At 37.6% G+C, this 18,853-nt stretch overlaps 1 protein-coding gene across 1 annotated transcript in view; it reads right to left on the reverse strand.

Annotated features, from left to right (window-relative positions):
- Positions 1-18,853, reverse strand: part of GK (glycerol kinase) — a gene marked incomplete at its 5' end in the record, with an annotated part of 45,618 nt that overhangs the window by 20,139 nt on the left and 6,626 nt on the right. Inside the window, 11 exons of the mRNA XM_009868229.1 lie at positions 4,716-4,802; positions 6,107-6,187; positions 7,411-7,554; positions 8,747-8,867; positions 11,402-11,486; positions 13,018-13,114; positions 14,368-14,446; positions 15,107-15,187; positions 15,624-15,666; positions 17,209-17,276; positions 18,348-18,383. Of these exons, the coding sequence (XP_009866531.1) occupies positions 4,716-4,802; positions 6,107-6,187; positions 7,411-7,554; positions 8,747-8,867; positions 11,402-11,486; positions 13,018-13,114; positions 14,368-14,446; positions 15,107-15,187; positions 15,624-15,666; positions 17,209-17,276; positions 18,348-18,383 (922 nt within the window). The remainder of the gene's footprint in view (positions 1-4,715; positions 4,803-6,106; positions 6,188-7,410; positions 7,555-8,746; positions 8,868-11,401; positions 11,487-13,017; positions 13,115-14,367; positions 14,447-15,106; positions 15,188-15,623; positions 15,667-17,208; positions 17,277-18,347; positions 18,384-18,853) is intronic.

The raw sequence follows: 18,853 nt of genomic DNA on the forward strand, positions 1-18,853 counted from the left end.
AGGAAGGCTGAAGATGAAGTCATTGCCTCACTCCTTCACTGGTAGAGGACAAAAAAGCTTCAAAGGGGATGCAACTCAGTTGTCACGCATGTTGCCCGTGAATTCCAGTGGCCCGTTTCAGGTGCCAAGTGCTTACTCTTCCAAGCTAGGGTTTGGGTTGTCCCCACGTATTTCGCAACAACTTGCTGTTAAAACTATGGACATGAAAACTGAAAGGGAGATTTTGGTCCCTGAGATATACTAAATGAGATCAAGAACTAAAGCATTGATATTTAATTTGGAGTGGACCCTCTTTATGGAAAACTACGTCAGCTTCAACTTTCAAAATTAAACAAATAGTCACTAAAATTTCCTTAAGCTGGATGACAGAATATATGCAATATTGGTCAAGAAAAGTGCATTGTACGGAGTAGTTTTAAGAGTTGTCAGCTGCTAAGGACCAAGAAGCTGTCCTGTCAATAGCACACTGTATCAACTTTGTCTTTCTAAACTAACACAAAAACACAAGAAAGTGAAACATACCTTAACCAAAACATCTGTTTACTCCTATCTCTGAAAAGGTACAGCTACAGGACTTAGTGTCTTAAAGGCTTATAATGGGCAAACTGACTACATATGCCAGAAGCCAAACCAAACTTTATAGCTTTGAAATCGATCATTTCAACAGTACTCTGTGGACTGTATCAGCAATCTCTTCATTGCCAAACCAGTGGCGACACATGCTACTGATACTACACTTTGAGCTAATGTTTAAAAAGTTTGCACCATTGAAGGTGTTTCAGACCAGCGGTAACTACAACAAAATGTCTTTGGCAACTGTAGACATGTGAAAGGTAATTCACAGCAGCTGGAAGAACTGTAAGATATTTACAAATTTCTATAGCGCATCGCTAACTTTCTGCAGTGTATGTACACAGTATCAAAACCCTGAAAAGGACAGCTAAACATCTGACGTTACCTCAGAAGGTGCAGGGTTTTGTTAGAGCAACTTTCTCGAACAAAGCTAGGGCTTGTGAAATTTTAGAGGATGATGTGAGATAGTTCACGCGAAAGCCTCCAGTGCAGTGGGAGCTGATGGAGCAGGGAGCAGAGATGGGGCAGGGAGCAGAGATGAAGGGCTGAAGACTGCAGTTTCAGTGTACCACTGGGAGGTGACTCAGGGACTGACAACAAATGGATTCATGAATGGCTTTAGTCACACAAGCAGTATAATCACATTGGTGGTGGCATCTCTTCAGACAACAAAACAAAAAAATCAGCTGCATCCAGAGAGTCCACTAAGTAGTCTCATTTACCAGTACCTTAAATAAGAAAGAATGTGTGTTAGTAACATAGAACTTACTCTTAAACATAAATAACACTCTATAAACACAGCTGAGCTACTGCAGATGCGCAGTATAACCATCTTTGCTTTCAATTAATGCATTTATAAGTGAAATGTATCCTGTGACACTAGACAAGCCAGCACTGAAGTGTGTGGGATGTGCATATAATGGGAGAGACAAGACCACACTATTAGAATGGGTAAATTTTTAACAAGTGGAGGAATTGAAGGAAGGTACTCTAAGCTTTTTTTTTTTTTTTTAAATACAAGCTCAGCTTTCAGAAATTTTGGAAATATTGCAACTAACTCGCAGAACTCCATAGTGATCCCTTTACATAAAGTGGTATGCAGTTTGGCAGTAACTATCACAACACAAGAAAGAAAAGGAAAACCAAAACCTTAAAACACCTAACAAAGTGCATTTAAGAAGGAAGAATATAGTATTACTGTCAGCACTGGCACCTTACTCTGTGAGAATAAAATCCAAGAACTTTATACTCCAGACGTCATGTTAAGATCTCATATATAGCTAATTCCCACTTAAAACTCTCTCTCGAGGTGCCAGAGACATTTCTTTGAACTTGAGTCTAGTAAAATATAGTATCATTTTCAGTTAATCCATGAAAAAAGTACATCCCCCATCCCAAAAAATAGTACAGCTACAGACTGTATTGAAATCTCTCAGATATCCGCTTCCAAAACTAGTGTGAAAAACTTAACAGAATCATAGGATAAGGACTCCAGTAGCTACAACCGAGTTGCTGTAATAGTGAAATAAAACAAAGTATTGGCCCTTTCTCCCCTGGAAGAGAAAAATGAAGATCATAAAATGAGGGACAAGTAATTGACCTGATTCTGATGAAATTATGAAATTATATAATGAAATACAGTACTGCTCTTCATATCCAGTCATCAGGTGCTGCATGAAAAGGCAATTAGCTGAGCAGTTCTGTAAACGCGGTTTTGCCACGTTAGCATTCTCTGTTCTGCCACAGCAGATTTTTTCCTTCGCGTTTCAGTAGCTGTAAAACCATGGCCCTGCCCTACAGAGACATGTTCAACAACAGCACTGTTGCCATGAAAGACTTACTGCTGTTTCAGCACATGAAGGATGAATTCAAACCTCAGTAGATTCAACCCTCAAACCTACTATACTGATGACTGCATCGGAGTTCCAGTATTTCACTGAAAGACAGAATGTAACTAACTAATTAATGGAGTTCTTGCACTGAATTAGAAGGAAAGTCTGGTCAGCTAGTTTCAACTTTTAAAGACAAGGATATTTACCAGGGTAAATATCTAACGGGGAAGCAGCCCTGCCCCAGTCAGCAACACAAATTCTATCATGTTCTATGCTGACACATAGCTGACTAAAACTACAACTGGTACATATGGTCACTGATGCTATTTCTTTTTAGCCACCATTAGTGTAGAAACAACTGAGAGCTGGAAATTCCTTGCGACTGTTCCTGTCCCCAAGCTTACCGTGTAAATAATATACCAATATATTGGTATATAAAATAAGTATACTGATACATACAGTAAATATGCATACAGTAATGGTAACTGTATCAGTAATTACTGTTATATGAAAACAAGGGCAAAAATGGGTTCTGAAGGCCAGAGTGAGTTGAGATGAGTATCTTTTCCACTTGTGGGTCAGAAAGGCACTGACAAGCTTAGGGAAGGGAGAAAAAAATATCATTTTTTCTACTAGTTCCAGCAAGGTTATGAGTGTAAGTTTAACATTTATATGCAAGTTACTGATTAGTTATTTTTAAAAAGCAATAAATCACAGAATCACAGAATAGTGGGGGTTGTAATGAATCTTGGAAGATCACCTAGTCCGATCCCCCTGCCACAGGAGGTTCACCTAGAGCAGGCTGCATAGGATGGTACCTCCAGAGAAGGAGACCCCACCATCTCTCTGGGCAGCCTGTTCCAGTGCTCTGCCACCTTCACAGTAAAGAAGTTCCTCTTCATGTTTAGGTGGAACTTCCAATGTTCGAATTTGTGCCTGTTACCGCCAGAATTCAAGTTGATTATCTGTGCATTCAACATCAATCTCCATTATTATTTCAGGCATCCTCCATGTGATAAAAAAACTGACTTGGAATTAACATTCAAGTTGCTCAGTTCAGCTTGTTAAAAATTTACCCACTTATTCACTGCTGGTATTATTTTATTCTTCATAATCATGATCATCCTCATTCAAAGATACATGCCAGAATTAGTAAATCAGCATCAATTCATTTGTTCAGTTTGATTTTTGCCTAGCATTTGTTTAGTTTTATTTTAGTTCTCCTACAAGCTCAGATAGTCTCTTCCATGCAAGGAAAATGACAATTAAATAGTTAATTCAGGCTGAATGAGTAGAAACAAAATACAAACACACCATCATCACAGGAGCATGCTAGAGTCCTCAACTGCCTAATTAACACCACCTGCTCATCCCTCCAGAACCAAAACAAAGAAAGACAACTAAACAAACACCTCCAAAAAGCTTAAAAAGCAGTAACAACGGCTATATTGTAAAATATTTTCTTTGGAATGAAATAATGAAACTCAACAACAAAGAACTAACGACATCACCGTATAAACTTTTTCTTACCATAAGAATATCTCAATGAAATGTCTTACAGAAATAACTTATGTCTGGCACAAGTAACTAACACCATCATCCATATTAAGAACTTTCTTTTAAAATGAAATATGTGTTAATAGGTTGAAGATGCATCTTCATTGCATATGCACACAGCCCCTTTTCCCGATTTTGCACACAGACCTTTTATTAGGGTCTCCTCTCTTTACATACAATTAATTCACCTATCCATCAAGAGCAAAGTACAAAAAGAATATTCTATAGATTTTGTAGATGAAGCTTTCTAACTATAAGACAGTGCCAAGAGAACAGAAAAATGAAAGGGGTGCATGAAGCCTTTCAGGGACAGAAGAAAAGTCTTCGCTTTATTTAAACGAGATCCTCAAAATAATTTTAAATGTTATGAGAAGGAATACAAGCTAAATGACAGAACCTTCTGCTAACTGGAGAGCACATTGTAATGCTGGCAAGGCAGAACTCCACAGGGCTGCTCCAACCTCGATGGCTTTTAGAAACTGGGCATAGTCTGTGTAGCCAGACAAGGGAGGGGAGAGTTCAAGGTTTCATGCGTGTCTAACAGCTAGGAATTTCACAGCACAGGAGGATGAACTCGAGGCGGCATTCGTTTGGTTCCCTTGGGTACCATATGTTTAATTCACGCCCTCAAACACTCGTGTGCATGAACAACAAGAAGCATCAGTCATTTTTTGCTAAAAATAAACAGATGGAATACAACACTTAAACTGTGCAGATAGCTTTTAAAGTGATCTATTTTGAATAATAACTAACCTGAGACGTACTTTGCTCCGATTAACATTATCATGCTACTCATAATAAAAAACCCCAAAGGCAGACTAGAGAAGATACTAGTGTCACCTGATGTCATCCAGGGGAGGGTGTTTCCAGTCAAAAAAATCAAAAGAGAAATAAATGTATAAATTGCAATATATGTGTTAAGAATAATAAGAACAGCAAAAAGTAACGAATGTAGTGACATTTGCAGAAAAACTAAAAAAGATTATGCATAACCACCATAGTAATTCAAAACAGGTTCTCCATATGAGTTCAAATCCGAATTCCACTGCTAGCACTATCTAGGTTGAGCCCATTTCTAGTATTCTTCAACATTAAACACTCCTAGAAGGCATAAGACAAAGTTTCAAAGCAAGAACTAAGGAAAATAACATTTCCCCCCACCAGGGTTAAACCAGATAATTACAGAGAGTAAGTTCCGATAAACACATCCCTTTTCACATGAGCTGAAGAACAAGATCTGCTTTATATTCTGCAAAGCAGAATTTTCTATCCTTCAAAAGTAAATAAAGATATATAAGATACACGTCAAGCACCTAGGATTTTAGGATATGTAACACAGAGTTCAGATGTAAGGCTACTAAATTGTAATGGACAATACTGAAGTGAATCTTGTTACTCTTGCTGAGTTACCTATTTCCCTTCCAAATAGCCTTGACAGAATTTTTTGCATAGCCATGGTGTTAAATAAAATACTTAAAATGGCATATAGGGCAATAAAAGTAAAATTTAGTTTTCAAGAACCATGTAAGAGATTTCATGCAGCCTGAAGGCTGCAATTCTGGATTGTGGGGGCAGCTTACATCTTGAGAATTCTTTATTTAATACTTTCCATTCTAATAGTTTTTCCAATAAAAGGGAAATGAATATAAAGCCCATAAATGATGTGTTGCAGGATGATTCAGGACTAAAAACTTATTCTGAAATACTGCTAAAATCTAAATTCAAATTATAGATCATAGAAGACGGCAGGTTTTATTTCCTTCAAACCTGACAGGTGAAAAAGCCCTCTAGTATAAGAAAGTTTATGAAATCCCTGCACTTAGAATTGCAGGGTATCTCTTGTTCTAGGTAAGATTTTATTCTTTTGTAAACCAGTGCTATTCTGCAAAACCTGCAGTTGATATTGATTTCACGTCCTCTGTTCTTTAGAGCCCTACAAGATATTGCTTGTGCCCCCCTGTCAAGAGGAAGCCCTATCTATCTATTTTTCTGCTTTGTTTTCGCAGTGGTTTTAAGCAATAATTTAAAAATCATTGGAATAGTCCAGAGATGGTATGAACAGGGAAGGTCACCAAACGCAAGATTAAGTACCTAGGCTAATTGGCTAATTAATAATACTTGATCTGCATTAATTTCTAGTTTACCATTTGAAGGAGCTTCAGATGTCTCCCAGTCCATAGATTTCATAACAGCTTTCTTCCATCTGGCATAACGATATTCACTTTCTGAAATTGAGAAATCAGCAAACAGAAGAGCCTCTCAATGTAAGTACTTAAGAAGCAAAGACTACAATATCAGCTTTATACTCCTTTCCACAACATAGATTGTCTGCACAGAACAAGTATTATAAAATGCTGTTTTGAATAAAAAAACCCAAATCAAAACAACCCCAAACCCCACCGTTATGAACACTAAGGATAAATAAACCTTAAAAAAAATTTTCTGTAGGTTTGCCAATAAGATTTACAAGTAGAACAAAATGAAGCAATTGTTATTAAGGTAGAAGCCCTTCAGTGTTGAAAATACTGTCTTGAAGTAGGGATCATAGCAGTAATTACAATCAAAACCTACTAACTGCAATGCCCAGTGCCAAGCTTCTTTCAAAAAGAATGAAAGAAACCCAACACATTCCCTCATGGAGTTATTGTTGTTTATAATTTTCCATGTGTTATCATTTTCCAAATTTATTAGTCAATAAATCATAGAATCATAGAATCATTCATGTTGGAAAAGATCCTTGGGATCATCGAGTCCAACCATTAACTCTACTCTACACAGCTCACCCCTAAACCATATCCCCCAACACCACATCTAAATGACCTTTAAACACCTCCAGCGGTGAGGATTCAACCACCTCCCTGGGCAGCCTATTCCAATCTCTGACCACTCTTTCTGTGAAAATTTGTTTCCTAATGTCCAATCTAACCTTCACCTGTTGCAGTCTGAAGCCATTCCCTCTTGTTCTATCTAATTACCTGTCGGAAGAGATGAGCACCAACCTCTCTACAATGTCCTTTCAGGTAGCTGTAGAGAGTGATGAGGTCTCCCCTCAGCCTCATCTTCCTCAAACTAAACAGCCCCAGCTCCTTCAATTGCTCTTTGTAAGATTTATTCTCCAGGCCCTTCACCAGCTTTGTTGCCCTCTTCTGCACTCCTTCCAGCACCTCAATATCTCTCTTGTATTGAGGTGCTCAAAACTGAACACAGTACTCAAGGTGTGGCCTCACCAGTGCCGAGTACAGTGGGGCAATCACTTCCCTACTCTTGCTGGACAATAGAGCAAGTGAAATGTCCTTTCCTCTAAAACAAAGCTGTTCTTCTTTTATGAGGATATTAATGTATAGGTGTTTTGATATCAGTGTGTCAGATTGTGACAAAACAAGACCCCGATATGCTGCACATAAAAGATTAAGTTTGCAACTTTGTAAATAACATGAATCCGTTTTACCCTCTGGGTTGATCTGTGGTTCAAATCGTTCACATGTCACTGCTGTCAAATCTCCAGGATTCAGACTCCAAATTCCAACTCCTTCCGCAGCTCCTGCTGCCATAGCAGCTCCTAGAGCTGTTGTTTCAGGCATTGATGGCTTTACTGAAGGAAATCACAGAGAAGGCCAAGGTGATTTTTAATGACAGTCACACTGATGACACCACAACTAAAGATTTACATATAGATCTAGAATGATATATATTTTCTACAACCAGTATACGCTTCCTTTAAGTTTACCAACTACAAATCTCATTTTATTGTCATTCACGTGGTTAGTCATTCGAGTCTTTGAAATTTCTCAGATCACTACTTCTTTCAAGATTCAGTCATACAATTTCTCATTTGCATTCCACATGCAGGGCTGTGACCCCAACCATGTAACATATCATGATGTTACTCAGTGACACTCAGCGAGTCCTTAAGAACACTCATGTTGAGGTTACAATACTTAGCAACTTGGGATCTGCTACAGGGGTTGAAACATGTCATCAGAAAGATGTACCCTTTTCACTAACTCTGAAATGCTCCAAGTCTCAAATGAGATCTTTAAAGAATTTTAGTGTATTGAAACATATCCTTCAAAAGCTAAACCCCCTTTTTATTATTCTAGAGGGCTTCTGTGAAAGCAGTGTCACATGATCATTTCTAAAAAGGCTGCAGAATAATGATATTGTAAACTTTTATTTGCCCCTTTTGGGTTTGTATTTCACATTCCGCCTGCCAGCACAACTGGCTGCAAGATTCTCACTTTTGTTGCAATTCCCATTCATATCTTTGTTGTTGCTGTGGGAAGCAACAGAATGGAAAATACGCTTTGCAGGTCTTCTTTTACACTGTAAATGAAATCAAAGGTTTGTGCAGGCAAAGGGAACAGAAAAAAGGCTATCCACTATTTGCTGAAAAGCAAGAGAAAAACATGAGCAGTGGAATTGCCAGATCTTGCAATCCAAGAAAGATTCTCAGGGCCAACACATTGCAGGAGAGTATTAATTTCACTGATTTTAAAATTGTTAGATGTGTAGAAATTTATACGACAACTTTAAAGTTCGACCCCATCATAGTGCTGTTATATTTCAGTACAAGAAACAAGTCAGTGATTCCTGTGAAAGTGAAGCTCAAAACTGGATGCAAGGTCTAGAAACTTTTTGTGAAAAAAGCACCCAACGTTCCCAAGCAGTAGCAAAAGACCAGCAACAACAACAAAGCAAGCCATCCAATCTGTCTTTGTTCAGCATTACAAACCAATGTTGTTTTCAGCTTCAAAAACAAAATAGGAGTTGCAACTTCATCTTACCTACTGGGATACAGAGAATGTCTGATTGTAGTTGCATGAGGACTTTGTTATTGGTCATTCCTCCGTCCACTTGTAACTGATTTAGTGGTATCCCACAGTCCTTGTTTATGGCATCTAAAATCTTAAGTAAGAGTAATATATGTTATGATTTAATTGCAGAGAAATCCATGATATTCAAAGGGTAAAATACTGATAACTGAGCATTTGCTGAATAGTATTAAGTAGATAATTCCCCTCCCCTATATACCAAAAGGGCAAAGCAGAGGTAGCGACAATACAGTTTTGCTTAACACAAAGTAAATGCAATCTATTCATTACAGAAATCCTAGACTAGGAAATATTTCACCCCTGACGCTCTACATCTGGCCTGTGTGTTGCTTGTATGGTCTGAGAAGAATTTTGAAGAAAAACTGATGACAACTACAACATTTATCAAAGCTAACACAGGAAGAAGTAATACTAAGGAGAGTCCTTTAGCTAATTACAGTTTGTCTAGATACCTTCTCTAATTTGATGCATTAAAGAATCGAAAAAATGAAATGTTTGAACAGGCAATCTGGAAGACACTTCAACAGGAACTGCTGAACATTGAACTGGTTTGAAAGAGTAGCATCTTGAAGTAATTTCAATTAAAATAATTTCAATTTGTTGTTGAAAATTGAGTATTTTACATTACATAAGGTAGATTGCAAAAATAAACAGTGTAATTTCTTGTAAAATTATGTTTCCTTCTTTTGGGCAAAGTGGATAGTTGAAAATAAATAAAAAGTGTTAAAGTGTTTGCAAAGGTTAATTAACTAGGAGTAGAGTATTTAATTCACCGATACCTATCAATATGCTTTTTCAGAGGGTTTCCTAAAAATCTAAGATTTGCCTCAAACCTTAGCTACTGGTAGTACCATGGGATTATCCTACAAGTACCTATTAAATGTCAAAAGGTTGGTTTTCCAGGGTTTTGTAAAAGCAGTAATTTAAATGCCTCATTTACATGTTTTTAAGGTTAGTGCATAATTTTTGTTGACAAAGTTAGGCATTAACTAGTGAAGAACAGTTTTCTCTTTGTAATTTTTCGATTTAATTGAATAAAAAAGAGGTGTGTCTTTGTCAGTTTTAAACAACAAAGCACCATAGACCACTAAAATGACCAATCTACAATGCATTCTGTGCTATTCTGTAGTTCACAAAGCACTCAGTTATACAATCCTTACTGGGAAAAGTCAACATGTTTTTTAAACAAAAAAAATAAATAAAATTGTAGGTCTGAAATAAACTGTCTTTAAAAACATACATATATTTGATCTGTGTCACTAGGACAGAAATCTGTTAATTTAAGTGTCTCCAGAGACCTGATCTGACACTCCCATCCTGTGATAAAATCACATTGACTAAAGTATGAGGAAGCATTCAACCTGCCCAAACAGTTAACTTCACCCTCTCTCAGTGTGAAAGCATTATTCCCCTCCCCTCTACTCCCAGCTACACGCCCCGTCTCTCATTCTGACATTTGCTCCACTCTTGTGCGAGGCAGCTGAGGTTGTTAACCCAGCAGAAAAATAGCCCAGCAAAAAAAGGGGATAATTTTCTGCTGAAAAGTTCATTGAGCTGTCACATGAGAGGGGATGGATGGGAGGGGGACAAGGAGAGAGGAGCAGACAACACACTAGACTACCAGTTCTGTTCCCTGTACCTCCACCCTGACTACTAAGCACCAGAGTTAGAGCTCCATGCTACTTCCAAGATCCTCTACAGCTTTCTGAGGACTCGGAGACTGTTAGCACAGCTTCAAAAGCAGACATCTGGGTGAAATTTCTGAGTGTCTTTTTCCACATGAGTGGTTTTTACTCTATTCTGTGTCACTGTAGAAACAACAAGCAGCTTTCCTCCTCCCACACAGTTTTAGCTGGGTGTTATTTTAAAACTCAATATGTTGAGATAACAGTAGTTTAAAAACATGCAATGAAATTAAGGTTTAACTGTTACCCTTTGGGGCTTTGGGATTTGATTTTGTCCTGTATGGAACACAGGGAGCATAAATTGCTAGTAGATGGTGATATAAAGATTCTAGTGCTCAGAACACACTGATACCAAGTCCCTTGATTTGGTTTGAGGATTCACTACTTCTGTGAGAATTTAGGTCTGCTGTTGCAGAATTCCAGCTAAGGCAATACAAGACGCAATAGGCAGGAGGTGAATCCAGATTTTCCTTGGTATGTTTGCTTCCATCTTACTTTAATTCATTTTTGTTCTTGTGTACCAGAAGCAACATAAGCCATCTTGGTCAGAGCAGACAATATAAAATATAGGCTCCTACGCTGATGCAACTTTTTAGTTATGGCACTGACCTTGTCATTTTAACGTTTCCGTGTTCTGCCTCTCAAAATATTAAAAAATATGTTCACTTTATTTTAGGTGCTGATAAAAAGCAGCATTGCCACCCCCAAAATAACGTACTACCCAACAGCATCATTTTACCTCAGCTCATAGGAACAATTTTTCAACGTTAGCGCCATGTAAAGAGAAGACTAGCATCTAAATACAATATAAAGCATATCATTAACCTTCATTAAATCTTTTCAATCCTCTCTTTTCCTGAAAAGCTACAATGCCTGTTATCATACTATTTTACAACGAATTTAGAACCCAGTTTGCTGTTACCTCTCGTGTTTGAAAGCAGACCGCTTCTAGAGCAGCAAAGGCGATGTGGTTTTTATTTGTAAACTGAGTAAGGCCACAGATAATACTGTTGAAGAGAAAAAAATAAAACCATTTAGGACATACCTCTTTACCAGACACACACCATTACTTCAGACCTAAGCCTTCTAATTCAAAGTTTATTTAGTTTCATTGTTATGAGGATTGCTTTTTAACATTAAAAAGCTTACTTCTCTTTAATCTAAACTCTCTCATCCTCGTTTTCAAGACATTCTTTCTGTGTTCAATCAATACAATTGACATAAATTAAAAATGCATTGCCAATCTGCATGCATATTCACCCACGCACACAGAAACACGCAAAAATTCTAGTCTTCTTTTGAGAAATGTATGATCAAGACTGATTTTTCTTTAAAAGAATAGTATCACTTATCACTAAAATCTTAATAAATACTCTAGCGCTTTCAGTTCTTAAGGAAAAGCCTAGATGGATCAGTGCCATGCTCTAAATGCTTAAAATTGTTTTCAGATCTATTCTGATCATTAGTTGCTCTGCAGTTTTGAAGAGGTTTTTGGATATGGAAATTATGCTACAGCTAACCATGAGTAAGCTGAATTCTGTCATGTACTCTGAACTATATTTGGCACTGGATACATGCAAGTTCAAAGATATTAAAAGACATTTATAGTCGTTGCCATTACAAAGATCATCTTTTAACAGTCAAAAAATTAAGCACTGTGATCTGAAAAAAACATCTGTAAACCATCTAACTCAATGATTTTTTTCTTCCTTGGGTACAAAAAACACTGAAGTTCTAAAGATGCAACTACTCGAAACCTTGGGAACCAGATACTTCTTTACATGGCATGTTGTGATTCCAGCAACAACTGGCAAGCTCACAGTAGCAGAGAAGACAAATAGAAGGTTATTGTTTGAACTTGTAGTTCTAACTAGTGGTTCTAACTAGTACCAGCTAGTCTTAACAATCATGAGAGGGACTGAGAGGAGAAAAGAGCGTTCAACAGTCTGGAAAGAAATCTGGATATACGAGGGAGAAGGAGAAGTGGAGAGGAATTAAGTAGCCTACAGCATTTGAGATAGTTTCCCATGGCTACTGCATTCACTAAGCTCAAAAAAACTAATCAGCACTAAATTCTTCACTTTCTACTTTCGCTGCCTGACAGCTCAGCAGTATCCAGACCTCCTCTTCAGTGAGATGAAAATCCTTCCAGAATCAGAAATGTGTGAAGAAAAAAAGCTGTCCCTGTTAGTGGCAAGAAGGATACAAGTATCTCGTGCTTGCCCTCTGAACCTCACAACCCAGCTCACATGTTTTCCATGTCCTGTGCCCCCTTTTTTTTTGGAGGGGGTGGGGAGAGGAGGGTGACTAGCTGAGCTAGCTAATCCTTCTTTTACTCCCCACAGCAGTTACTGTTTTGAACTGAATAAATATAAAAGAGAAACACATCAGTTGCTTCAAGATACCACAGAGAATGATGTACCTTGACACATCAAAGGAATAAAAAGAACAATTTCACATACCTGGGAAAGACCAGTGATAGTATTTGCAAAATCATTAGATCTCCCTGCAATATGCAGTGTTTAGTCAGATCCTTACCCCCTTGCACTGGGTTCCCAGTATGGTGCATAAAGTCCTGAAAATGCTGGCACAAAGTAGCAGCCGTAAGAAGTCCCCACTTCAGCAGCCAGTTTTTCTAATGCACACACAACACAAACAGTCTTCACTTAGCTTTTCACAGTTGTACCAACTCTTACCTATGACATTTAAAGGTGTTATTATTTAAATAGGGAAAACATCCAGAATATTTCAGTTAGCTACAAAGATAATCAAACCACATACAATTAGAAAATACACTACCTCTGGCACTCTGCTTCTTGTTAACTAGCTGTTCATTTGCAACAATATGAACAGAAGACGGGGCACGAGGAGTTGTGGGAAATGTAAAATGAAAAATCGAAATTGAGAACCAAAATTGTGTATTCAGTGCTCTGACCTAGATTCTGTGAAGTTTTCAAAGGGTATCCTGTGGGTAAAGAATGCAACCTTCAAAGCAGTCCAAAAGGTCACACTGTACTTGCATTTAAGTCATGGCAAGCAAGTGAAACTGGATCAAGACCAAAGGGAGTTAAGAATTAAATTCCCATTAATTTCAAGTGGATTTAAGAGTTCTAAATTCTCAGCATACGTATATAATCACAAGGCCAGCTACAAGGAAACCTGAAGTTTCTTAATATCTGAGCAATAACTTTGGGTATCTGAACACATCAATATTAAAATGTTTGTAATTTTTTAAATTAAAACATCTAGAACTGCAAAAGTAGTAACGGTAATGTGCGGCTCCTTCCTATAACATGAAAGGAAAGGTGGGGTTTTTTCTGCTTTTGTAAATTTTTTTGTAAATAAAGGATTCCTGTATTCTTAGCCAAAACAAATTACCATCCTCTACAATTCCTTTAAGAGGCAGCTTAGCCAACTGAGTTCCCTAACTCAATGGATATGAAGCCTTTGAAATACATAGGGCCTCAGGTTCTCATGTTTATAGTAGGAACCAATATGTGGGTTTAGGATCAAATATGCTCTGGCTTCTGTAATAGACACTTAAATACTCTTGGCTCTGGAAAATTCAACGTGATATGAAACCAGGAAATACACTCTTAGTATCTTCCTGAATATCTGCTTGCTAAGGAAACTACTATAAAGTACAGATTGCAACAGAACAAAGCTGACAAAGAGTTTCAAAGATTGTATTGATACGCTGTATGAAAATACACGTATCAGTAAACAGGGATTTCATAGATGCAAAACAAATTGCTCAAACACGGCAATATACGTGCACCTTCCAGTTTTTGTTTACTTGAGTATTTAGAGCCTTCATTCAACATTAGAGACATCAAGATACTGGAAAAGAAAACTTAAAAAACTGAACAGCTCCAAATTACAACTCACCAACTTCCTGTGTAGTCTTAACGATTCCTAGATTGTCCCTCAGCCAGCGAACAACAGCACCAGCTATTGCAACAGATCCCTGAAGGAAACAAAATCACTACAACATTAGGAGACAACATCTGGTAGCTTTGCATTCGTTTTTCTAAGACAAGAGAAGGGGTAGCTACAGCCTTCAACTGGAGGCTTAGTCACAGCTTAAAGCACTCCCAAGAATGCTCACAACCAAACCACAAGTTTCTTGGCAGGTGGAGGCTGCCCTGTAAAAACAGCTGCCTGCAACACAGGCTCCATGAAGAAAAGGTGCATACTGCAAGATTTTTTCCAGGGGTGGAGAGTTACCACGCAGTCTTCTTGTCTCTCTAATTTAGCTATAAGGTGCTCAGCCTTCTTCTTCTGACATATTAAAATTTTTCTGCTTTGATTTTTAAAAAGACTGATTATGTCTGAATACAAATGCCCAGACAGATTGCAAATTTACACACTTGCATTTGCCAGCAAAATTGCTCTGTTGTCTCAGCAAACATCATAGATGAATGGCATGGCTCCCGTCTCACTCCAAAGTCCATGATTGCGTGACATGGACTGAAGACAGTGTTAACCAAAACCACAAGTAAGCCCTGAGGCACACAAGCTATAACACAACGTTATTTTGATTTCTGTGCAACTGAAGGTAACGTAGAAAACAGAAGTAAACAAGAACATACATTGTTCACAAAAAGGCAGAAATTATTTGACTTACCTCTAGTGCATAACAAACAGGTTTGTCTCTGCCCAGTTTGTAAGCTATTGTGGTTAGAAGACCATGCTCGGAAAACACAGACTAAATGGAGAGAGGGGAAAGAGAAAGTAAAGCATGAACAGAGGAAGAAAAGATTTATGTAGAAATATAAAAATGATGATAAACAAGATAATAAACACTGGCAAAAAAAAAAGAAAAGATACATGGAATGTTTAAACAAAGTAAATTATCAGTCACTGTAAATAAATACCTAAGATAGGAGCCTAGATCACTGGTGTTAATGAAAGGGAAGAGCAAGAAACTTGCTATGAAAAGTTATTTTCTGAAACTTAAGGAGCTAGGAAATTGAGTGGTACTGAAACATCGTGAATAAATTACTACCTTTTATTCTTTCAGATTTCACTATGCCTTTTTCCTTATCTCTAGTAATTTTAAGAAAGGCTAATACATAGTTCTACTCCAGCACTTAAATAAAGATTGTAAAAAGAAATTGAACAACTAAAAAAATGCAACTGACCTTCTGACCTGTATTGCACAGCAAGAAACATCCTGTTCCATACCTGGCATAAAAGCAAAGGAAAGTTAAAACCAGGATGTTTAAAGAATAACTTGTTACTGCAATTCATCAATCCATGCTCTGCGATGGAGAATCAAGACATCACTTTTTGCCCCTTGAAGGTTATGTTACCATTAACTGATGATAAAACCATCATCAAAAAGTTGATTTAAATGCAGTCTGCAGCTGAAAAATCTAGTCCCACACTTCTCTCTCTAGCTATTTCTTGATCAAGGAGCAGATATGGATGAAAACTAAATGTGAATTCCTCTTCAGTGGCAATGTTTACCTACTTCAATCTAAGGTGATTATGAAAGCTACTTTCTAAAATAAATATTTCACAATATTAAACTCAAGCTTTTAAACAGGAAAATTTAAGAAACTCTGTCCCTGTCACAAAGAAGAGGGTTTTCTTTAAACATATTCAGTTCAAAATTTTTTTAAAATGGCATGTTTCTCATTTGAAGACCACATCCCATACACATGCGCATATAAGGATACAGTTTAATAAAAGGAGTACAAAATACTTATAATACACTCTAACTTGTTTTAAGAAATTATGAGTTCCCTACCTCTTTAAGACACTGAAAATTAATAGCATAAAATAGTACTGAGATAGTCTTCAGCTATATTTGGAGAGAAAAATGCCAAAACAGTAATACAAATAGGTTAAAAAAACCTCACTTCTCCCTTTTGGACTAGCTGGTTTTGTTTTCAAAAGGTCTCTTGTGTTATAGAAGTATTTCTTACAGCAGTACTTGGTGACAATGTTGCTTATAACCGTGTTTGTTTTACTAAGATGAGAAGACCCTAACCATGAAATTTGTGTATAAATATAAAAGATAAAGTGAAAGTTAACTAGCAACAAGTATAGATTAATGTGTAATTAAACCTGTGGAAGTCCCATGTATCTACATGCTCAGTTAAGCACATGGTTGTAAATGGAACAGTAAGTCATTTAAGCAAAGAGCTTTTCCTCAAGTGAATGTTTGATTACACCAGCTGCCTGATTTAACCAATCAGATATTTTAAACAAGGGACACCGAGAGGCTGAGAAATAGAAAACAAATAAAATGTAAAATTTCCCACAGAAAATTTTGCACAGAAGCAAAACTAAGCACTGCAACCTCTCCCACCCAGCAGTGCTGTGGGGGTTTCTGTCATCCAAGTTTATGCAATCTAACTCACATGGCCTGTACTTGTTGAACTGTAGGTCACAATTTAAATGATACTGCAACTGCTTTAATCTGTGTTTCAGAGAATTTAAAATGAAAAATCTCCTGTCACACACAGGTATTTCCTCTGTGTGAAAACACAGAGTGTGACTTTGTTCCAGAATATACCTCACAAACCATGTAGCTTTAATATCTTCACTATTTTATATAAAAGTCAGGACACTGTTTACTTTGTAGGTAGACACAGTCTCAGGTAGAGCTGTAGTTATGTGGTAACTATGAAAGCATTTGGCAGCTACTTTGAAAGAGAACATAATACTAAATTCGAAATAGAACAATGAATTTATCTTACAACTTCCATAGTAACTTACGTATTTTTTGCCTGCCCATCTTGAAAACACATTTGCCCCACAAGAGCAGCAGACTGGTCACCCAAACACTGAAAAGGGATTTATTTAATTAATGACTACACATGAATCACATGCATAAAAAAGGAACATGAACAGAGATATTTAACTATAATCTATTAGGAGCATGCAGGTAATTGAAAGTGAGGAAAAGTCTACAGAGACAATCCACGCATTTTAGTACTTTTCCCCTTGTAAGGACTGCAAATGGAATTTGATGTGCTGCTTGTGGTTGACAGTTAAAGAAATCAAGATTAAAATTTATTATCTTTTTGCACATTATATGAAAAAACGCTGAGAAGCTGCCCAACATTTCTGGATTATTTATCTACTGAACTCCTCTTATATAGAGAGCAGAGCTTGCTTCCATTTTGTTATGTTATGCTCTTAGAGATCCTAAACTTCCAGCACAACTAAATATGTGCTTCAAACCTGTCAGCTGTATTTCCAGAGCCAGACCTTAACTTAGTAACAGAGAATTCAATTAATAATTCACCCTCAAAAGTTTACTTCATATTTGACATGAAGCAAAAAACTATCTGGAGCCCACAGCACAAGAAAGATATGGACATGCTGGAGTGTGTCCAGAGAAAGGCCACGAGGATGATCAGAGGGCTGGAGCACCTCTCCTGTGAAGACAGACAGAGAGTTGGGGCTGTTCAGTCTGCAGAAAAGAAGGTTCCGAGGAGACCTTATTGTGGCCTTCCAGTATCTCAAGGGGGCTACAAGAAAGCTGGTGAGGGGCTTTTTAGGATGTCAGGTAGTAATAGGCCTAGGGAAAATGGATTGAAGCTAGAGATGGATCGGTTCAGATTGGACGTTAGGAAGAAGTTCTTCCCCATGAGGGTGGTGAGACACTGGCACAGGTTGCCCAGAGAGGTGGTGGAAGCCCCATCCCTGGAAGTTTTTAAGGCCAGGCTGGATGGGGCTCTGAGCAGCCTGATCTAGTGGGGGATGTCCCTGCCCATGGCAGGGGGGTTGGAACTAGATGATCTTTAAGTTCCCTTCCAACCCTGACAATTCTATGATTCTATGATATTAAAGCTATTTCCAGTGAAGATATCAGGTTCTCATGCCAGAATCTGGGTTGAAGTAGGACTTACCCCAGAAATTGGTACACCTGTCAAAGCTCCAGATTTCTGATTCAAAAAAAGAGAAACAAAAGCTCCAAATTAGCTTTTTGTTACCAAAATTTAAGGCAATGAAACAGAAGCTAAACTTGTAATGCTCAAAGGAAAACAAAGAAGGGTCACATAAGCAACATGGTTCAGTTCAGACATATACTGGACTTCAGCTTAATGCAGCTCATGCCCAAAACACGAAAAAACAGAGAGCAGGAAATTTACAGATATACTTTATGTCACCTCAACAGCTCTTAATACAAACTTTTTTGAAATCATAGTGTACAGAAAATTAGGTTCAGTGTAATTTGTGCAGTCAGGGTCGAGTGTAAAATGCAAAATTGCAAAATGGTCAGGTGGCTAGAAAAAAATGTGACTGTGATGACACGCTAAGCAGAGACAGATGCCTCATTTTAAGATACTGCATTTTAAGTCTCATACAGAATTTCTTCCAAACACTACCAGTTAGTTTTTCAGTTGCATTACTG

The sequence above is a fragment of the Apaloderma vittatum genome, unplaced genomic scaffold, assembly GCF_000703405.1.
Source record: "Apaloderma vittatum isolate BGI_N311 unplaced genomic scaffold, ASM70340v1 scaffold3244, whole genome shotgun sequence".
Lineage (NCBI taxonomy): Eukaryota > Metazoa > Chordata > Aves > Trogoniformes > Trogonidae > Apaloderma > Apaloderma vittatum.